General features: G+C 32.1%; 1 protein-coding gene and 2 pseudogenes across 1 annotated transcript; 2 read left to right on the top strand and 1 right to left on the bottom strand.

The window, feature by feature from the left end:
* The window catches only part of LOC106770240, a 31,918-nt pseudogene extending 27,265 nt beyond the window's left edge, over positions 1–4,653 (bottom strand).
* A 1,336-nt stretch (positions 4,654–5,989) lies between these two features.
* LOC106771289 lies at positions 5,990–11,973 on the top strand. The gene is made up of 7 exons (XM_022785088.1): positions 5,990–6,183; positions 6,633–6,731; positions 6,834–7,130; positions 9,282–9,579; positions 10,072–10,162; positions 10,912–11,072; positions 11,297–11,973. Exons 4-7 carry the CDS (start codon positions 9,438–9,440, stop codon positions 11,689–11,691), a joined length of 789 nt encoding a protein of 262 aa, XP_022640809.1. The 5' UTR covers positions 5,990–6,183; positions 6,633–6,731; positions 6,834–7,130; positions 9,282–9,437; the 3' UTR covers positions 11,692–11,973.
* Positions 11,974–13,162: 1,189 nt separating this feature from the next.
* On the top strand, positions 13,163–24,127 carry LOC106770241 (annotated as a pseudogene).
* Positions 24,128–24,446: the final 319 nt, after the last annotated feature.

The raw sequence follows: 24,446 nt of genomic DNA on the forward strand, positions 1-24,446 counted from the left end.
GTGTTAGACTCGATTCTGAACCGCAAAATTGGTCCTTGAGAGACGACCTAGGAGTCACTTCCTAGCTATACTGCACTTTAAAATATGCAATTAAATTTGTATGGGCCACGACACCCATCATACTCCCTCCTGGAAAGGACCTCTGGTGCTATATAATCTGGAGTTCCAACAGTTGTTTTTTATCGTGAATGAAGCAGAGATGACTAAAGCAAAAATCAAAAACATTCAGACATATGAGACTAAGATGCATATATTTACAACTTTGAAACTAGTGTTAGTCTAATCACTGTTGTACCTCAGAATAGCCAAAGTCTCAAATTTTCAAGCGGGGTGTAGGGCTACCATCTAAAAGTGTGTTTTCTAACTTCAAATCTCTATGGCAAATTTGCTGCAAAAAAAAAGGAGTAAAATCATAGGTTCTGTTCAATAACTTTTCTAGAACTTTGCAACTATTTTACCATGACATGACAGTAGTGCACACCAGAAATAAGTTGCTGAAAGAAATATCTAGCCTGCACAATCAAAGGGGAAAATAAATGAGACATGGATACAAGAAAAGGCACTAAGGGTGTGAAGAAAATCCCACGAGGAAGTTATCAACCTCATCTTCACTGAACCTGCCAGCATTGCATATCCTCTCAAAGAGCTCTCCTCCAGCTGCATACTCCAGAAAATGCACTAGAAATGGTCACTGGACAACACTTAAATTCTGCAACTCTACACCAAAAAATTGACCCAAGATTGGTGGTTTTAAAAGGGAATTCATGCACAAGTGATTCTGACTCTTTGATAATACTTTGAGCATCTTTAATTCACTAAATTAAACTTGTTTGAAGACTAAAAAAGTTCAAAATTAAACTGTACAACACATTCACCCTTCTACTTCCTCATTTCATTGAAAAATAAGGTGTGAACATGCTATTTTGCACACAGATGAATCTATCTTCAATTTGAATGTTCTAACAAGTTTAAATCAACATTTAGGACTTGTTTAAACTTCCAAATAGCAAAGAAACTGCACAAATCGAAATCAACACCTTGTTATGGCTAATTATGCAGTAAAACACTCAATCTCTCATTCACTTTCATATGGAGGTGGTCTCTCAGAATTTGGCTATAGTAGTTGCCACTTTTCACTCAAATCCTCACTGCAGAAAAGTGTTTTTATAGTAGTTGCCACAATCCAAATCAATCAGATTCTCATTTTTGAAAAATAGATTTGAACTTTCAACTTTGCACTAGAAAAGTTACCTGAAATGAGTGGTTTGGTAATCTAAATTGTATGGAAGTAGCTTAAGTTCGAAACTATAGTTTGGATCAACTTTGTGTTGTGATTTTAAATGTGTCTAAACTCTAAAATGAGTAAAATATATTGCAGTACAAATTGACTACTTCACTTCCAATTTTGACTCAAAATGTGATGGTTTAAGAAGCAATTCTACATATAGGCTCGTATATGACCAAATGAACAGTGCTATGAAGTTTTAAACATCATTTCGAACTTGTTCAACCTTTTAAACAGCACAAAAATTGCACAAACCAAAATCACAACTTGTTATGGCCAATTATGCAGGAAAACAATTAATCACACTACCAAATTCATGTTTAAAAGAATGAAAGGTTGTTTCAACAATAAAACTGGCTCAATGAAGTAAAAATGAGTGGTCCTGGTTTATACACTTCATATAAAATTTGAAATTGAGATTCAATAGTGTTGCTTAAGCATTTAGAATTGATAATTGTAATCGTTCTTGGAGGTAGTGTTGCTGGTTGAATTATTTCTTTTACTTCTACTGGATTTTGATTAAATTTAAAAGGTTAGATTACTTTAATTGTTATGTTTGTCACAACTTAGTAACTTTTGGTGCATCTGATATTGCATATGATGTTAATGGTACAATTTTGTACTCATCAAGTAGCTAGTTTGTTTGATGTCTATATTGTATTAGTAGTGAAGTCGACTATAGGAGCGTCTGTTTTACAGAAAACTATAAATAGACGTGATTCTATTTTACACAGAGACCTTTGGTAATTCTAACATTTTCATTCTATTGTTTTCAGATCTTGGTCTTTGTTAGATTGTGTGAAGCTCCAAGAACTCATCAAGAAGACCGTGGAGATTTGTCTTCTGCATAGTCAACTATTTTCCGTTGCACTTGATTTATCTTTGTTATTCAGATTCAAGAAACTTTTGAAAGCTTTATACTTTGCGAAAAAGATTTGAAAAAGACTCTGATTTTAAAATCTCACCAATTCACCCCCCATCCAAGATTCTCGCTGGACGTAGGGCGGTTCTCCCTAAACGTGGGGCAGTGCTCGCTTGATGGTTTCAAACTCTTCCAGAGTTGGTATGTAAACTGTGGAATTTGCAAATATTGAAATTATATCACTTTAAACATCTCCAGAAGTTGCCCGACAATTTGATAGACTTAAAATGTCTTCAAAAGCTATCTTTTAAGGATTACCACAAATTATCAAGCTTGCCTCCTAAGATGGGGCAGTTGATTTTCCCTGAGGAGTTTAACCGCGTTCTTTGTTGGCAATGAAAGAGGTGAAGAGATTCTCAAAGTGCTTGAATCAGATACCTAAAAGTTGTGAGTTTGACAGTAACAGGATACAGAGGTGGTTGTTTCCTAAGATGGGTGTTCAGTCCTTCTCTGAAGAAGATGCAGATTGAAAGATGCAAAGAGTTGAAAGGTTTTCATGAGGCTTTAGAACCCATGACTGGCTTGCAAATGCAAGGAAGAAGACGGAGGGGGAGGGAGGGAGAGAAACCGGGAAAGATTGATGTGTCAGAAAAAAGAAAAAAAGATGTGTGCATCGTTAGCCAACTCAACCTATTTTTAACGGTATTAATTTTGGAGGACAAAAAATTATAGTTTCTTTAAGAACAAGGATCAAAGTGTACCAAAGTTTGAAAGGGAGACTAAAAAAAAATCACTTGATAGTTTAGAGACTAAAAACATATTTAACCTTAAAAACATTCCCTGTATCACTTTAAATAAGGTTTGAGAATATTTTTTTTATGTTTTCATTAACTTAAACACTAATTAAATGAAAAGAAAAAATTGTAGGGTGCTTTATCGTTTGTCAAATGAAGCATTCGCAATTTTCATTATTATATGTACATATGAAACACATCTTCAAGTTTTGTGCTTTCTTGTATTAAACACTTAATCAAAATAATTTTCCTATAGAATCTTGCTCTAACACAATCTTATATTTCAATCTCTAAAATTTTTAAGAGCACAATTTCTATAAATAATTACATGATATATTAATTGAATCACAATTAGTCATAACCAATTTGACAGAACCAATTAAATTAGATTGATCATAACCTTGTTTAGCTTTTACGAGACTCATAAGTCTTAAAACACATATAGCATAATCCTAAAGTGGCTTAAATCCACCAACATTACTCATCATACAATAATTTTCTTTAAGGCTTAGTCTAACAATTTAAGATCATATAAATTAGAGTTATATAAAGCATTATCTTTAAATAAAAATATATGATTTTTAAATCATTCTCAACATGTCAATTTATAGAGGCTTAGAGTTTGGTTTTTACTTAGTGTTTCAGGTAAGGGTTGAGATCCTTTAATCAAAGCATTCAAAGTTGTTCTGAAGTCTGATAGGTTTCCTGATGATCCTCCATTATCCAAATTACGTCGTCTGCTCCCTTTTCTCCTTGTTCAAGTTGTGTGGAATATACCTGTCAAAGGCACTCAGACGTTCAAGTCAGTGACTTTGCATGATAATATTTAATAAAAAATGAGTACTCAAAATTAGTTATTTTACCTCCCTATCAAACATATATTTATATATGTTAAAATGGACTTACCCTTAGGTATGACCCATTACAACGACTTTCATTATTTTATTAACTTCCAATCAGTTATTATTATCTTAACTGAGGTTAACAGTTGTTAACTGTTTGTCTGTCCGGTCTATTAGCCTGACGGATATCCATACTGTACACTTACAATTCTCTAAACATTCTATATATTATTACATGAAACATTGCTCACTCCTCTTATGTTGAATACCGTACTTTACACTCCAAGTTGCATATCACTAATCTAACAGTTGTTTTTAAATTTTTCAAGCGCCATTGGTCTTGGATTGAAGAAGAAAAACTAGTTTATATATATATATATATATATATATATATATATATATATATATATATATATATATATATATATATATATATATATATATATTTTGTTTAAAAAAAATGCATATGATTACGCTAGAAGAAAGACAAAGGAAAACGTTTTGTCAACAACGTTATTTGACAACGTTTTTTACAACGCCAAGTGGCGTTGTCTCATTCGCTATGTGGATACAGTTTTAAAAAATGTTTAATTGGTTTACTAAGGGGCAGTTTTGGAAGAATGAATTCGGGGTAAAGTGGAGGCGCCTTTCCTTCTGAACGAAATTCACAAAAGTCTCTCATTCTCTCATTCACGGCTCTCTCTCATTGACGAAGTGTCTGAAAACACTCTCCACAGAGAAATCTCTCTCTCATTCACGAAGCCTCTCAGAAACGACATCCACAGAAAAAAGCTTTTTCTCATTCACGATCTCCACAGAAAAAAGGTCTCTGTCAGTGATGAAGCCTCTCCTCTCTAAAATACGCATCATTTCCTCTGAAAAACGTTGTTTTAATATAAGGTATATCTGTATCCGCCGTTTGAAGTCGTTGGTGGAAGTGTGGCTTTTTGGGCAACCGTCGAACGAAGAGGTGTTTTTGATTTCTTTATTGTGCCTTTATTGGTTTTCTTCGTTGCCTTTATTGTGCGTTTTTTTTTGCGTTTAGGTTTTGGGTGCGGTGGTTCAGAAGTCTGAAAGGTTAGGTTTTTTTTTGTTGTTGGAGTTGGGGATTTCGTTATTCGGTGCGGTGGTGAGTATCTATGCATCTTGTTTTTGTTTTTCATCGAAAGTTAAAACGTATTTTCACACTTTTTAGGTACTTTTGTTATTTGACATTTGATCACTACATCATGTTTTGGTTATTTGACATTTAATATCTGCTATAACCCAGTTTCACATTTGATATGTGCTATGTTAGGTTAGTATTTGATTTACGATATTAGTACATCTGAAAATGGTGCCGTGTAAGAGCAATGTAAGTATATTTTTAACTGTTGTGTTTTGTTATTTGTTTTCCAGCATTGTGTTATAAATTGATTGTGATAAATTTGAACTGTTGAACATTGGCGCATGAGGGCTTGGATGGATGCATCATATATTATCCAAATGAGCTCCTTATTGCAATTGAGACATCAGAATCGGATTTTCAGAACTCCATTTAAGATTTGTTTACGAATTCATGATTCTATACAGATTAACCTTAAATTGTTGAAACTCATGGTTCGTAGATGGATTCCCCATCATCAATCCTTTAGAGTTAGGCAGCAATTGGTTCCTTTTCATGTGCAGGATGTTGTGATGAGTTTAGGGTTTGGAGTAGGGGGATTGGAGGTACCTTGGGATGAATCAATTGTGGGTAAAGTAGGTGAACATTTTACTGATTGTAAAAAGACATCATTGGAAGAGTTATTTAAGATGTTTAATGTCCTTATGCATAATGATGATGTTGAGTTATTTTTGTGATTTATGGAGTAGTGATTTGCTTGAGTTAACTGTTTTGCAATGTTATAGGTACATTATGATTGGTACCTCTCATCAGAAGATCGTTTAAATCCCATTATCCGTGCAACATTCAATTTGGATGTGGTTGAAAGGGCTAAAGGTAGCAGCCGTGCAGGAGAAGCAGTTGAAAATGAAGGAGATGGAACTTCCAAGTTAGCAGCAGTAGATAAAATCACACTACAAGAAAATTGCAATTTACATACAGATTATTATATACGGATTCTGATCAGTATATAAGAAGCTTTTTATGTATGGATTTATATACGGATTATAAAATAATTAATAATTAAAAATTAAAAATATAACTTGAATTATTTTTCTCACTTACACAGCTCGAGCACTTCAACCCTCGTTCTCTCTCGCTTCGTTATACTATCTTACTCTCTCGCTCACTAAGCTCACTCTTGCACTCACTCCATGTCCATCTCTTTCACTCTTACACAGTTCACCATTGTCTTCTTCTTCGCACTCCGCTAACTCCTTCGTCACCATTGTCTCGCACTGACTTACAAAGAAGAAGTTCGTTTTTCTTGCTCTGACTAAGTCTTCGTTCTTCTGATTTAGGGTTTATTATTCATTCATCTACTAAGTAATCTTCTCTGTTCATTCGAAAATCCCTAAATTCGTAGAACTAGATACCCTAATCCTTTTTTTCTTTCTTTCGATTGGCACAAACACTTTGTGGTGTGGTTCACGTGTTGTGTGTGGAAGACGTTTCATTTTTAGGAGATTTTGATTGGAGAGGGTCTTGCGTTTTGGGAAGTTCTTGATTCGTAAAACCAAAAACCCAAAATCCCTAAATTTGTAAAACCAGAAAACCTTAAATCCCTTTTTTTCCTTGATTCTCTCTTCGGTTTTGAATTTGAAGAAGCAATCAGTTTTGTGAAGATAAAGGAGAATCAGATTTTTTGGTGGTTTTACTGATATAGTTTATTCTTATTTGTAATTAAAATGTTTTGCTTTTACAGAAGCGGTTCCAACGTGATGAGCATGGTTACAAATCATTTTTGGACATTTTAAACATGTATTGCAAATAACACAAGGACATCAATGAGGTTTATAGCGAGGTAATATTATCTATCCTTTTTCGGGGAGCTTTGATGTTTTCTACGTTCTCTTTAATAGGATATTTGGTTGGAAATTTACACTCTTTTAAACAAAATTTTTAGGTTGCTACCCTCTTCAAGGACCACGGAGATTTACTTGAGGATTTCACTAGATTCTAACAGTATACTTCTGCAGCACTTTAATGAGCAAAGTTCCACGACTGCAATGATATGCCAAATTCCACCTGACAGGGCAGTAAGATTTGTTGTTATACCACTTATATATGGATCTTGTAAACTGCCTTTTTTAATGATTGGGTTTTGAACATTTTTCTACAGTAACGTTATTTATAGAGAAGGCTGAAGGTTTTGGAATGGCTTCCCACTTTCCTTCTTATGAAGACAAAGACACCTTAAAGAGTAAGCAATAATGTTATGCTTTGTGCAAATGCTTATGTATCGTGGTTTAAGATTCATATCTTATTTTAACTTGGCAGTAAGAAATCTGGTTTTCAATATGGTGCAAACTTTTGTCAATTTAACTGGTGCGATAATATGCACAATATTGAAGCAAACCTCCACTTAAGAAAACCAAANAGGATAGGAAACTATAATAACTTTTCTCTGGTTTCAAACATTCAACTCTAAATACAAAGTAAATCAGTGTAGTTATTTAAAATTGGTTGCATAAACATNTCTAAGAAATATTGGAATTTAAAGTTGACAAGTGTGTGCAGTGTTATATAACATTGACTGCATATTTGGAAACCTTTAAGTCTGCCAAAATAACTTCTTATTTTTCAAAAGTTCTTGACACCTAATATGAATTGCTTTTNTCAAACTCCAAAACTATTTACTATTTGAGTGAAATGGTTACATTATGTTATATAGACAAAATGGCATCATCCATGGAACATAACCAATGACATCTCCAGAACTTGCCGATCCTTACCAATGGTACACAGATGCAAAATTAGTGTTANNTTCTCTTTGTTTCACCATAAAGACATGAAACAAATTATNTTGGACTCCCTGTGAAGTTTTATTGTTTGGTTTTCACATCAATGTTTATTGCAGTTGTTGGTTTTCTTTTCTTTTTCAATGTTGCAGCCAAGAATGGTNACAATAGATCTTCTCATGTCCAGTGTTAAAATTTGGTCTGCAGAGATTCAGTATTGAATTATCTTAGATACAACTTACCAGTTTTGGTAATTATTTTTTAAATTTGGTCGGTTCAGTCAATGTTTTACACAATGTTAGTTATTTTTTTTCTACCAATTCCATCTTTTTCCTTTTTCTTTGAACTTCATTCAGGCGTTCTTATTTCTCTCATTGTTAATTATAGATCTAGCTAGTAGCGATTGTGTTTGGTTGTGACTTTTTAATATTCCTACAATAATTATTTTCCCTTTTGTATAATCTCAATTTTTTCCTTTGTGTGTCTCACCCTTTGCCATTTCACATATTGTATTTCACATGTCTCTGTTTTCCTCTTTCCCACTCCTGTGCTTGATATTGTTTCAGGCTTTAATGTAATAATAGCATTAGTCTTGATTATAAATCATGGATTTATCTTTAATTTTGGATTGTTTGTTATGCTTAAACATTTATTAGTGTGAGGTATATAGATTCTAAATTATTTATCTTGTATTTATAATAAAATGACCATCCCACTATTTGCTATCGTGTTATAGTGCTTTTGGACAAGTTGCTTTGGTACTATTTGGGACTTATTACTATAACACAAAATAGATTCAGATAAATTCTTTAATTTAAGTGCACGTACTAAAACAAACCTTAATTCTAAACTATTGGTTGCTGGCAATATATGTTTAATGAAATCTTTTGAGATTAATCACGTCTTGTTTATATGTAGGTCTTGAAAGACTTTTAATTCAATATGCATGACTTTATACGCGTAAATTTTTTATTCAGAGAAAATTATTATTTAATCCTATACAAGAGAAATTTAAACTAACATGGTGATGAGAAGCTAACGAGAAGCTTCCAATATGTCTCTGATTTGGTATATAACTAACATGTCTTTTTTTATAATTATTTTGGAAAGTATAAGATCTATATTTGAGTGTTTTTTTTTTCTTTATCTAGAGAATGGGATAAGGGACAGGGGTTTGTCAAACTTGCATTTTAAAATTGTAACTCTTTAGTTTAAAATAAAACACTCAACTAGCTTTGCTTGAGCTGATTCAAAATAGGACAAGTTTGAATAGATTTATTTTGACTTACCATTTCTAATAGTTTAAAATAGATTTATCTATTTATATTCCAAGGTTTGACTATATGTAGTTTATTTTTAAAAATTGTAAGGTTTAGTGAAATGGTTACATTATGTTGCATTGTACTATTGTTTTGGCGCAGTTGGTTCATGTTAATCTTATAACTCTAGTATTAAATAGAAAAAAGTTAATTTTAAAGTATTTCTCTATTGTTATATTTTATTCTCATTTCAACTCTAGCTTTTTACCAATGTATCACTTCAAGACAGATTTTAGAGATTGCAATATCTATCATTTACTATTTTTTTTATGATCATGCTTATATCTATTGTAGTTCTCCTCCCTTGGATCGTTAGATGAAAAATGGATGATTGAGCTAGCATCATCAGTGTCAGCAAGCCTCTCAAAAGATAAAACACCCTAATGGAAGTGGAAAAAGCTGCAAAAATGCTTGTGTAATGGCAGAAATGGAGGAGTGCCATGGTTCCTAATGAATTTATTTCAATCTGAAATTCCAAATGAATTGGAAGCAAGGAAAATCTTCTTGCAGGGTTTTTCTAGAGATGAATTCCCTCTCATGATTGTTCAAACCAATAAACATTTTCTTGCCAAGGATCAGATTCAATTCAAGAGTAATTCTCTTCCCTTCTTCAAACTCTATTCTATTCAATTCCAACTCAGAATTTAGGATTAATCATGCTTTAGTCCCATAAACATAGATACAATTGCTCATTATTTTACACACAAAAATCATGTTCTATTCAACTTTGATCGATCTAGTTGGTAGAAACCTTACTAGTAGATAATTTTGTAAAACCTATTGAGTATCCTAGTTTATCCTAATACTGATGAGTCCTTAAATTTATCTTCCTAAATATCACAAAGATTATTGTTTGCTTTTGATAATTTGTTAGAAATGTGCAGTGTATAATGATAAAAAGGAAACATACATTATCCTATTAAAGAGAATGAATTTATAGTTAAGTCAGGCTTACACGCAAGTATCAAATTGTTATTATTCTTTAGTCTTAAGTCTAAAATTTATATATTACATACTGAGTTTTTATCTTTCCATTTCTCTTTTTTAACATTCCAATCTTTTCACACTTTTTGTACTGAGTTAGGGCTAGTGACTTGTAAGACAAAGATGGAGGGCTTAGGGAAATGCTTGCAGGAAAGGATGATGAGCTTCTCAAGACTGAAGTCTGCATTAAAGTATGCTATTTATATCATTAACTTTGCGTTGGGTCACAGGCTTTCAGATTAGTTTCGTATTGTAGTTATGCGATTTGAATTATTCAGTGTCTCTAACTCTTTCCTCCATTACGAGTTCAGATTTATCCTCACACAAATTTATTCAATAGTTGATATTTGTGGAATTTATTACCACTTTGCATGTGGAAAAACTGTTCGATCTCCACGAATAAAGTGTAGTGAATTACAACTTATGCATGCTTGTTTTATCTATATTTGATAAAGAAGTGTAATGATGATATTTGTGGTAAGTATATCCATCTTTATGTGTATATGTGCGATCAAAAGTAAAATATATATAACAAATACTTGAAGTTTTTAATCTTAATCTTATGGGCAACTAAAGGAATAGAAAACTAGGATAATTTTTTTTTTTATAAAACCATAAAGTTACATACGGATTTTGTCGTATGTAATTTTTAATTACATATGGATTTTATATACGGATTTTTCCATATATAATTATATACAGATTTTATATACGAATTTTTCCGTATATAAATTATATACGAATATTTTCGTATATAACTTATATACGGAAAAAACCGTATAAAATTTATATACGGATATTTCCAAATATAAATTTACCTACGATGGTATTATATACGGATTTTGGGCCGTTTATAATCTGTATATAACCAAGTATTATATACGGATTTTGGGTCTTATATACGGATTTTGACTGTAGATAATTGCGATTTTTCTTATAGTGTCAAAAGAAATAACCAGAGGATAAGAACTATAAGGAATGGAATAACTGGTGTGAGGAAGGAGCTACATGATCTTAGAAATTTGCGAAATTTTGGATATGTTGATAATCAACGGGTTGAGGGTGAGGGGAAAGAAGATTGTGTACCTGAAGAAGTTCCAGGTGAAACACTTAACACCTGGGTCTTTTGCCCTGTTCCTTTTATTCTATTCTTCTTTTACTATTTTTTTCTCTGTAAGTTTTTGACTTGTCTTTCATTGTTTTTTATTTCGTGTTCCCATTTTTTCTAGAGCATGTCCTTGTACTACTCTACAAATTCATTTATTTTTATAATTTATACATAGTACACTGGTTTGAACCAAATCCTGAATGGCCTGTGTGTTCAGTAGCAGATGCAGATTGTGCACCTGAAGAAGTTCCATGTGAAGCTGGTGATGAAGCTTTTGGTCAAGCAAATGAACCAGCTGCTGATGAAGGTGCAGGTCAAGCAAATGAAGCAGCTGCAACTGAAGGAGCTGTAGATGAAACAACTGCATATGAAGGACCTGCAAACTTATGTATTGCAAATGAAGGAGCTGCAAATGAAGCAGCTGCATATGAAGGACCTGCAAACCTATGTCCTGCAGATGAAGTAGTTGCAGATGAAGGAGGTGCACCTGTTGATGAAGAATGTGCAGTTGAAGGTGATGAAAAGGCTTCAGTTGAAGGACCTACACATGAAGGTTGTGAGGCACATCAAGAAGGTGCAGTTGATGCAGATGAAGAAGCTTCAACTCATTGACATCAAGAAGGTGCAGATGACATAGGTGGTGATGATGAAGAAGCTTCAGCTCTTTCAGCTCCTATCATTGACATAGTTGATGATGATGACAATGGCCAAGCTAAACCCAAATTAGTAGTCCCTTTGCGTACCTATAATGGTGATCCAAAAAAAAACGTTGATTTGGATATGTTGTACAATGCGGTGATGCGAAGGGACATTGAATCGAGGTAAGATAACAATAATTTTTGAATTTTGTTGCTGATGACTGATAATAATACCTAATTGAATATTGTTGATATATCAGGTATGTGTCTGAAATAATGGGTCAATTGTTGACCACAGCTGAATGTGATGCTTCACACAATAACGATTGAAGTACATACCTTGTTGGAAGAACCAATCTCAGGGGTCGAAGCCATTGCACACAATATCGAAGAGAAAACCACAACCTTCACACAACCCTTCAATGGATACCAGTTAAAACAGACCACGAACTCCACAACAAAACGAAAACCACACCAACTAAAAGGGACACACAGTCGACACAAGAAACACACCGATTGAAATGAAAATCCAAAACCTCGAAATGGAATGAGAGTGCGAAGGGGAAGAACTGCGAACGAGAGAGAACAAAAATTTGGAAATGAACCCTGGGAGTGAGAACCAACTCTTCTAGACAGAGCTTTCAGTGAAAAAATGAAGAGGGGCACTATCGGAAATTCAGTCTCACCCCCTAAATATCAGATTTCCATTTAAGAAAAATAAATAAATATCCATCCAATTACAACGCGACACGTGACATTATCAAATGCGTTGTCAAAAACGCGTTGTCAATATATCGCGATCCAAAGACAAAATATCTTTAGATACCTACATAGTGTTACTTTAATATAAGTGAAATCTACAATCGATAAATTATTAAATGATTGAAAAAAAAAGTTTCAATTTTCTTTTCTTTTTTTCTCTTCTGTCCGACCTACATTACAAAATTCCATGTAATTCACAAAGTCTTTTCAAACCTTTACGTTGTAAATTTTTTAAAATCTAAGGTACAACATCCTGTTATAAAAGTCTTTTAAATTTATCATACGTGAGACTGTGCTGTTTGATTTGATTATTTTGCAATTGATTGCCTGGTGAATATTTTCTAGGTACCAATCAAAGTCTTTGAAATTTATCTTACGTGAGACTGTCTGTTTGATTTGATTATTTTGCAATTGATTGCCTGCAAAATGTTGACTATTATGTGCGGCGTGATATATATGTACCAATCAAAGTCTTTTAAATTTATTATACGCGACACTGTTGTGTTTGATTTGATTATTCTGCAGTTGTTTGCTTGCAAAATGTTGACTATCATGTGTAACATGATCATTTTCTATCTACCAATCAAATTTTTATTTGTTTAAGAAAAATCAAATTTCATGAAGTCTTTTTGCCTATAAAATCTCCCATTCCTATGTCTTCTCTTGTAAAAGGGTATCTCTACGTTCTTATCTTTCCTATAGAATTTAGTGTCACTCTGTGCGGTCAGTGTCCATGGCTATGGCACATCTAATATCTTCTCCTAACGTCTTTTCACTCAAAACTGGTACTTATACTCACTGTATTCTCTTTTGCTTAATTTTTCATTGCAAAGTTATTTTGTGAATAATATGTGGAAGCATGCATGGTAATTGTAGGTCCAAATCGTCGGGGAACAAAACTCTCCTTCAACAGTATTTACTGTGAAAGTATGTCTCATCACTTATACCCTATTCCTTCAACCAACCTTTATGAAATAGTAGGTTTTCCGTGTGATGTTTGGGGAGATGCATTCTCCATTAGAGATGAGATGCATTATCTCCATTAGGTTGTGATGCTTATCAGGAGAGGTGAAGACGAACAAAAGAAAATGGAAAATTAAAAGAAAAAAAAAGAAGAAAGAAAGAAAAAAACAAGATAAATTGAATCATGATATTTACGGTCAAATTTTTCTTTCAATAATTATCAGTAATATAACTTTTTTTGGGTAAATATTACTGATTATACTTTTACCGAAAAATTTCGTATATAATTAAAAAAAAATCTAGTATGCAAAATAAATAAATTAGTATGAATATATAACTATACATTTATCTATTTATTAAAATATGCTCTATAAATTAATAATAATAATAATAATAATAGTAGTAGTAGTAGTAGTAGTAGTATATAGTAGTTATTTTATAATTACTTAATTAAAATTTAAAAGATAAAAAATTAAAAAATGCACATGCTGATCGAACCTAAAACTTTACTACAGTCATGTAATAATTTAGTGGATTTGTTTATATTTGATGATAACTAAATTTCTCACATAATTTATGTTTAATATATATATATATATATATATATATATATATATATATATATATATATATATATATATATATATTTGAATTTTAAAATTTACCATTCTCTCAAAGCATAATCTTGTCATAATTTAGTTTCAATAATTTTAAATATACTTTTTGTTGTGCATGCTACAACTTTGAACACTTGGTACATTAGGTTCTGGTGGATCAAAAACTCACAAAATAAAAACTCAAATACAATATGATCCTTTGAGGTTTCAACTATCAGCTTTTCATCACCATTACAAAAGCATTCAAAATTATGCTGTGAAAGCCGTCACTTCTGAGTCAGAATCTGAAGCTTCCAACTCCAATAACATTGTAGACTTTGTCAAAAATCTCATGGCCGTTTTATACCAATTTCTTTACCCTTACGCATTGTTTGGTCACGTAAGTACAAACTTTTCCATCATTCTCCTAATTAATATTCAAAAGTTATGCTCAATACTACCTATTTGGACAACTAATACCGTTGTTGTTTTAAATTAACTTAATCTGTACTTTACAGGCATCAGTTGCAATGTCTGCGTCTCTCGTTGCAGTAGAAAAACTATCAGATATATCTCCACTGTTTTTTATTGGTTTGTTGCAGGTGAGACTCCAAATATATATTTTTTTTAAAAGACAATTTAGAATTACCCTTTAACTTCAATCAAAGACATTCTTTTGAATTGTTTTCTCTAATGTTTCAGGCTGTGTTACCTCACTTTCTTGTTATTCTTTACGTTAATGGAGTGAATCAATTGTTTGACTTTGAAATAGATAAGGTATGAAAATGAAATACTTTGGATCTTTGATAAATTATTTCTTGATTTGTTTATTTTATTTACTTTGTATATATTTCATTAAAAAATATGCTAAAAACATTGTTGTTGTATAATATTGATCTAAAGTTAAATATTCAGAAAAACATAAAAAGGCCAAGTTGACACAAGAAGGTCACAGGTACATCAATTTAAACAATTTATATTACTTTCAAACTCCTTTTCATAATTGATGTTTACTGTACTCCTTCCCTTTTATTAATCGGAGCGTCACCAAACTACAGCACCCAAAATTTGACCAAAAACCTGACTTCTTTTATATTTTAATTAATTCAGTTTATATATGGACAATTTTACATCTATTTTATATACCGAATTAATTAAAATAATTGAAAATATATTAGGATTTTTGGAATGACCTTCAACGTTAAAAATGGTGATAATACTTAACAAGTTATATTACCAAATAAATATCTTTTATTGTTAGAATTTGTTACAGTTTTGTCTTATTCTGTGTACGTGTAAGGTTTGTCACGTTTTGTTATGTATGGAGGATTTCTTCATACTTGTATATATGCCTTTTGCTTCACAACAAACTTTACTCTCACCATCTCTATATGGACGAAACTATCACCTCTACACGGAAAACTGCCATATTTGTAAAAGATTCAACCCAACGTACACAAATTTCGTTAAAATAGACTCTAACTGGTGATTGTAAAATCATATTAAGAAATAGACAATTTAAATCCACAACTTAAAGTGAAGTTTCTATTCAAATATATATTCTAAATTTATCTTATTCCTAGATAATTGATAATTTCTTTCTACAATCTGGATTGCTCAAGCATAGGATGTCTGGCGGGATTTTCTCAAGAAGAAATTTCTTGCTTACAGCAAGGCACCCTCCTCAATGTTAGCCAATATTACACTCAATTAAAAGGTCTATGGGATGAGTTTGGCAATTATAGACTTGTTCTCCTGCTCATTACCTTGTGTGTAAAAAAATACAAAGATAAAAATTATGTCATTTGTTTGCTCAAAGGGTTGAGTAATCGATTTTTACATGTTAGATCCTAAATCATGCTTGGATCTTCTTCCCCAATAAACAAAATATTCTCTTTGGTTGTTCAACAAGAAAGGAAGATAACTGCAACAGGAATGATTGAACCTCCATTAGATACGGAAATGTTTTCTGTCAAGACTTATCAAAGTATTGGTTTCGGAAGGTGTTTTCTTTTTAATCCAAACCAACATGGTGGAAATGGAAGAGGAAGTAGAAATAGAGGAAGAGGTCCTAACAATACTGAAGAGGCCAAATATTCTCTAAAAAACTCTATACTCATTCTGATAGGACCAATCACAGAATTGACACATACTATTTTAAGTACGATTTTCCTTGTATACAAGACGAGAAAAAATCAATGCCAATGGGTTCACTTCCAATGATGCCATGGAAAAACGGTTCAAATCCATTTAGGGATTACTGCCTTAGGTTCTTGTTTTACAGAAAAGCAGTATCAAGGTCTTCTCAGCTTGTTTCAAAAGTCCAACTTAGATAGCTATGATTCTTCCCATCTTTCCAATCTTGCCCATACCACAACTTTGCACAATCATTCTCGTTTTTCTGTAGGTATACATTGTGATCAATGACTCATTGATACAGAGTCTCTAATCACCTGACTTTTAACCTCAAAATTTTTGGCACTTTTTCTGAAATTTCACCTATTCTCATTACCTTACTTGATGGCACCAAAACTCACAAAAATTGTGGTACTCTGCAACTTTTCCATATTTTAGCCTTAAGAAATGTCATTTATATTAATCACTTCAAGGTTAACTTAATATCTACTGCAAACCTTATTATTGACTCCAACTATTATCTTGTTTTTAACTCTGCCTCTTGTTATATCAAATAGACCCTTAACCGGAAGACGATTGGTACGCCAAAGCAACTATAGAGACTGCACTTGCTAATGTCTCAAGTAGCTAATCTTCTTACTACCAAATCAATCCATTCCTTTTGTGCCTATAATATTGTTGTTACTCCTATGCTTTGGCATCTATGGCTTGGTCATGTTTCAAATTCAAAATTAAAGTTATTGTTTAAACTTTCCCTTGGTAACCTTCTAAAATTCATATCCTTATGATGTATGCCAATTTGCTGGACAAAGGAACCTTCCTTTTGATTCAAGTACAACTAAATCAATGCAAATATTCGACCTTTCACATATGGATATTTGGGGACCATGTTTCACCACCTTTATTACGGGTTATAAATATTTTTTAATCATCATTGATGATTTTTTACAATTTACCATGGGTTAAATTAAAAAAAAAAAAAAACATAAAACACAATTTGATGCAAAGCTTAAGGCAATCCAAAGTATTAATGGACTAGAATTTGTATGATAGACTTTTACCTTGAAAAGGAAATTTCTCATTAAATAACATGTGTTGATCTTAACAAAATTGAATAGCTGATTGAAAGCTTTAAGAAAATTTATGCATGTTTTCCTTACCAAGAGGGGGAGTGAATTGATAATTAATGAAATTGCTTTCTTTTTCTATATTTTTAGAAATTTTTAGAATGATCTTTAACGTGCAAGACAATAAAAAAACAATGCAATAAAAAGTTAAAGGATAGAAAACAAACACAACTTTTTATATTTGTTCGGACTCAATGCCTACATCCAGTTCCGGATATTGTGTTTTTCTTGTCTTTTCATTAATTTTTTTGCAAAACCAAGAAGAACACCGCAATATCTAGGTCTTCCTCTGAAGTTGAATATAGCGTTCTATTTAGTTTTGAGTCGTAGTGGCTTCATTAATTACTCACTAATTTAAAAGTTTTGTTGTGACAATCGTGAAAAAAATTCAAAGTGGTCTTCTTCATTTGCTGCAAATTCTTTCGTGTGCACAATTGGCTGATATGTTTTGGAAGCCTCTCCATCCAAAGCTTTCACACACCGTGTCTTTAAATTAGGATTTTTCGATGTTCACAGTCCTGTTTGAGGGGTATTACCAAATAAATATATTTTATTGTTAGAATTTGTTACACTTTTGTCTTACCACATGCGTACGTGAACACTACCAAAAAAAAAGAAAAATTATAAATGGACATAATCCATCGAAAACAACCAATTATTGTTAGTAATAAACAATTTTTGACGGTTTATCGACAATCATTAATTTGTCGATAATTTTGTTGTCGGTAACAATTATTGACAAATATTTGGTTGCCGGTAATTATCGGCAAACATATCTGTTAGTAATTACCAAAGGATATATTCGCTGATAAGTGTCTGGCATAGTTCAATACAATTTGTATTTTATCTGCCCACATTCACATAATTAGACCTACATAAAATAATAAGCAATCCATATCCAAACAATCAGGCGTATATTGAGATACATCTTTTGTACATAATTCAAATCTAATTTTTATATATTGATTCAGTATAAACATCTAAAGCTATGTCTTGATTATGCTGAATAACTTCACCAACCAAGACAAAGTGTTATTTGTTATTGTTATCTTCAGCTTCTACATCATAATCACAGTATCAATTTGAATACCCTTAACTAAAGCATTGGACTCCCCACTACGCTCACTCAATCTAGACTGATCTAGTCCATTGATTTCATCTTCTAAATGTAGTTTTCCACTTTCCTATTTACTAGTATTGTAATGTTCGTCATGAGGTACACCTTACACATTAAACTCCATGTCCAAAACTACCTTCTTGACTTCAAGATCCTTCTTAACCAAGTCAACAACATCCTTAGGAAGGTGACACCATTCACCATTCCTATAAAACATGAAATGCTACAACCCATTCCTGTTTGTCATCCATTTGGAAACCCTACTCGTTGGTGACACATATGATGGCCAATGGGCTAAAATTTGTTGTGAAGCTCCACTAAAATGTGTAGGTCATCGGGTCGCTCGCTTGTGCTCCACTAAAATTTGGTTATATGAAAACCTAGACCTTGAGAAGTTAATAGAAACCTCTCAAGACGTTTTCATTTTTCACTAACGTAATCATAATTTTATTCAATGTTTAAATAGATTACTTCAAGTGTTAGATACTTAAGCAATGAATACCATGAACATTACTTCAAGTGTGACTGATCAAATCTATTAGTCATTCACTTAAGTGCACATTCGATACTTGACCCTTTTACAAGGTACATTCACTTAAAGTAATTACAACCTCTATTTCAGAATGATTATCTCTTTGCCTAAGAAACCTGTCAAACATAGCCAGAAGAATAAACTATGCTTTTGTAAATTTCAATGCAATTACACATATCCAATTCCATAAACAAGTCTGAAATGATGAGACAACATGGACAATACACCCTAACCAACCAAGACAAAGGACACAACCTAAAACCACCATTTCTACTTATGAATGACAACAAAATAAGCCTAACAACACTATAAACCAACATGTGATGCAAACAATGATTCAATTAGCATCCTAAACATTCTTCAACTGAAAATTAAATCAAAATGCACACAACAAAAGGGCTTTAATTTCGACAAAATGCACGCAACAATGGGGAATGAATTTAGACAAATTGCACAAGCGTTTCAATTTGATAGATTCCACACAAGGTTTTCAATTTGGACAGTTAGAACTGACCTACACAGTAGGGCCTGCCATTGGATTCCCTCGACCACGGTTGGCTTGATAATAACAGCCTTTGTCACCACAACAATGTAGGAAAACTCCACTAAAGTTCGCAACAACATCCTTCAACTAGTATATCTCAATAACAACATCTTACGTGGACCACCACCCGTTCTCTCACAACAGGATTGGCCTTACGGTCTGTTTCAGTTTTAGATGAAGAACACAAAATACTGGATGACAGAATAATAAAAGAGAGTTCAACTGTCTTCTTCATATTCATTAAATGGTGAACAATACAATATTTAAATATAAAGGAAACTTGGCTAACACTCTCCACTAACCACGTCTAACAATCCTACGTTAGTGGTGCAATAAAATAACTTAAAAACAGAAACTCAAAAGGATATGAAACCACTGCCCGAAAAATCAGCAACAGACTTTTGACAAAATCTTCCAACATAGTAGCTAATTTTTCTGACTTTTATTCAGCTTCTTACGTGCACATATGAGCTTGAATTATGTTGCAACACGGTCTGGCCTTAGGGCAATGCAAGTTCGTGATGACATAAGAGAATGGAGGTTGGCAAAGAGAACAACTTTGGAGTTCAATACAAGAGCACAGTTGGTGAAGGTGAAGGCAAGGTCCATTAATGGCAAAAATCAAAAGGAGAAATCGTACAACTAGAAGACAACATCAAAAGGGGTAGGAAAATATTAAAGTGTAATGCAAATTCTAGAAGAATGTAGAAGCACCTTAGAAAGTAGAATTCAAATGTAATACAAGTTCTAGAATGTTGTAAAAAAGCCAAATAAGAAGCCAACATCTACAACAAGTAAGACAACTACTACACTTCTTCCAACTACTACTTCTACATCCTACTATCTCCACATTTCCTCTACCTTATCAACTACTCCTTTCACAACCTTTAAATACTAACAGAAAAGATAAATTCTCACATTTTTCTCCCGTGAGCACCAACTACCGCCACCACAAACAAAAGCCCAACCACAAATTAAGGTAATCGGGCTTCGCGAGGAGAAGGGGCGACGAGCAAAGGGAAAGGTGTTTGCGACTAAACTAGGACACTAGACTTTATAGATGAACTAAGGCAATGGAGTTCAATAGAAGCAACAACCACTTGACCTCCATGCGGTGTGCATGCATGGCCAAGAAAGCTCGGAAAGTTGAGGAGAACGAAGCATAGAGAAGATGAGGAAAAGGGGAGAGAAAAGAGAAATTGTTTCCTTCTATTATCGAAGAACATATCAACAGTCAATGATCCATTAGTAAGTTAAAAGATTATTACCTTATCGACGAAATATTTCTTCGATAACTATGTGTTTATTGAAAGACATTGGTCTGTCAGTAATTATCTGTCGGTATTCAACAATTTTCTTATAGTAAGGTTGGTTATGTACGGATTATTGCTTCATCCTAATATATATGACCATTGATTTTCTGTACATGACATAACATTAATCAATGAAATATTTTTTCTATGAGAGCTATGAATTCTATGAATTCTATGAAGTCCCTTTACATGTTCTTGTAAAAAAATAATCCCTTTATAATTTTGAATCTCAAGTATTCCTATAATTACTATATCCTTTGATAGGATACTGAAAGTGGGTAACCTTTTATACTTCACAAACCTGTTGAATGTTTCTTAGAATTAATCTATGTTACATGTTTCATTGCAGATAAATAAACCATATCTTCCATTGGCATCTGGGAAAATATCCTTCAGAAATTGTGTCATTATTGCTGCGTCATCTGCAATTTTGGTGCCATATAGTTTAATCACTTTTGAGAATATAAGATTTTAAGATGAGATTCAAACAGAAAGGAGAGTTATTGTTTTATTCTTTTTTACAGGGTTTGGGGGTTCACTTGATGATAGGTTCTACTGCAATGATTTGGAACTTTGTGTTGAGCACAACATTATGGACTTGCTATTCCGCCAATGTAAGTTCTTTCCAATTGCATTTAAACTGTGTATTATGTTTTGGAAAAACTTCTTTTAACAACACTTTTTTAATAATTTTTTGGCAACGCATACGTGATAGTTTGTGATTGGTCCGTTTTAAATATTTTTTAAACATAAATTCAAATAGACCAATAAAATGATGACACGTGTCCCGTTGTAAAAAATGTTGTCAAAAAGTGTTGTCAAAATATCATTGTCGTTATGTTTTAGAGTATAAAGTATTGATGCACTGATTAATGATATATATATATATATATATATATATATATATATATATATATATATATATATATATATATATATATATATATATAGGTTCCTTTCTTACGATGGAAGAAAAATCCGGTGCTGGCATCATTAGTCATGATTGCTTGTTCGACACTTATAAATCCAATTACATACTTCCTTCATATGCAGGTTCTGCCCTATCACTAATCATTCCTTTTATATCTTAGTTTTGAATAAGCATGTTCCAACTTGTATCACTTTCAAAGAATAATAACAAATTTTCATCCAAGATTTTTGGGTTAGTTTCATTTGATATACAATGAAGCATTTGAATCCACCAATAAGAAATGGATCTAATAACTAATAATTGATGTAACAAATGTTCAGACGTTTGTGTTGAAGAGGCCACTTGTGTTTACAAGATCTCTGATTGATTTTATATCTTTGATAGGTATTTTGGATTTGTGTTTCCCTTTTTGAAATGGCATTTGGAGTTGCCTTCTTGGCAGGAGCATCATCTTCATCTCCCTTTTGGATTAAATTTGTCACGGTAAGATATTTTTATTATATTATATATGGATTTGAATTTTATTCTGTTTGCGGATTTATTTGTTTTTTTTTTCCTCATCATGGAGTTTGATTTTATGAACCATGTCTAAGATTTTTATTTGTTTTGTATATTTGTCTAATATGTTTTACTTCTAAAAATAAAAATAAATCGTATCTTTTTTTTTCTTTTAAAAGTAAATCCTATCTACTTTTTTTTAAATGTCTTATATTAAAAATACTTATTTTAAATTAAAAAATAGTTTAATGGTTTTTTAAGTGATGTATACATTTAATTTTAAAATACCACGAATTATTTCTTTATTTAATCTGGCATAGGGGTTCAATTATTAATATAACACAACTTTTTTTTTTTAAAAAAAAAAAACTTTTGTGACAATTTTTCTCACTAATACTAATAACATGTAACTGTTTTGAGTATTCTATATATTTCGTTCATCCAACGATACTACATTATCGATAGCAAAATAGACTAAAAATGAAAAAGAAAATGTAAAACAAATTATATATAAGCTGAAAAGTTCATAGAGTGAAGTACACATTTTTGTTTCCTTTTGAACTTCCCTATACATACGAAGTTTCTTAGAGTTCAACAACATCCCTTATGTTTAACATTACTTTCTTATGATATGCCATATGGGTAATGATACTTTTACATTTAGAATGTGACAAATTTTTGACACCACCACGTGTCACATTTTAGATGGTGCACGTGTTTTATAAAAAATGACAGAATAACGTGAATTTAATGTGTAGTAACAGACTTGGGATCAATGTACAAATAAGTGGGTAGTTTAGGCTAACTTTTAGCACGAGGAGAACATCTTTGGATCTGTCACTTGTTTTGAACTCCACAGTTTATTTTTAGGTGTAATGATATTTAGACAACATTTTTTTGACAACATTTGAACATTGATTACGTGTCAATATGTGTGATTGGTCAAAAATTATTCCACAATAGTGTTTATGACTATTATTATTGATTGTGGAGTAATTTTTGACCAATCATAGATTGACACGTAATTAATGTTCAAATATTGTCAAAAAAATGTTGTCTAAATATCATTATCCTTATTTTTAACCAATTTTATTGAATAAAATTCATTAATTATCATTTAAGAACACATTTATATCGAAGTTCATCTCGAAGGAAACATTTTTCTTTAGAGTGACGGTGCAGAAAGGAAAGTGGTAGCAATATACAAATAACTGGGTAGTTTAGGCTAACTTTTAGCACTAAAAAGACATCTTTGAATCTGCCACTTATTTTGAACTCTACAGTGAATCCACGTCATTTTATTATTTTATTTTTTAAATCACGTGGACCATCCAAAATGTGACACATGGCGGTGTCAAAAATTTGTCCCATTCTGGATCCTCGATGTGTCATTACCCATGCCATATATCTGTATTTAGATAAACAAATTTCTCTAGAAAAGTTGTGCTTGTTGTGTAGACTATTCCAACTTTTTAATCTCGATGTGAAGGGTAAGCAATGATTTAGTACAAACATAGGTTTCTTGTTTTTTATATATCTTATAAATGAGCATAAAGTTATTTAAACTTTTGAACAAAATTTTAACAAACATATGTTATATTTTAGTGTCTTGGAAATGCTGTTCTTGGTTCAATTCTGTGGTACCAGACCAAATACGTAGATATGAGAAATCCAGCTTCCACTAGATCCTTCTATTCCTTTACCTGGAAGGTAATTCTTCTCTTAAACACTGTTTTCATTTGAGTAGTTCATTATGCATATTATAATTTATAGGAAACACTTATCTAATAACATAAGTACTTATGTGCTTGTTTTTGCAGTTAATGATGGGGTCAAACGTTTTCCTGCCCTTAATTAGATAAATTCTCACTTATGATTAAAACAATCTTTGCAACATATGTAAAGAGATATCAAAACTAAATTAAAATCAGTACCATAACATTTTATATAAAAACAAATTGAGTATTCCATACTTATGTGTTACATCAGAAACGTCTGTGACAACATAAATATTTTAAAAAAATATAAAAAATAAAAAATTGAATGTTCAGAACTTATTTGAAATATTTTTTTAAAAATTAAAATAGACACTAGTGCAGTGAGGGAATTTTACCGCGGTTATTTTATACTATACGTCGCGGTTTACGAACTGCGGCATATTTAGCCGCGGTAGTAAATCAGAGACTTTAGGCCGCGGTTCTAACCGCGGT

The sequence above is a fragment of the Vigna radiata genome, chromosome 8 (genome assembly GCF_000741045.1).
Source record: "Vigna radiata var. radiata cultivar VC1973A chromosome 8, Vradiata_ver6, whole genome shotgun sequence".
Lineage (NCBI taxonomy): Eukaryota > Viridiplantae > Streptophyta > Magnoliopsida > Fabales > Fabaceae > Vigna > Vigna radiata.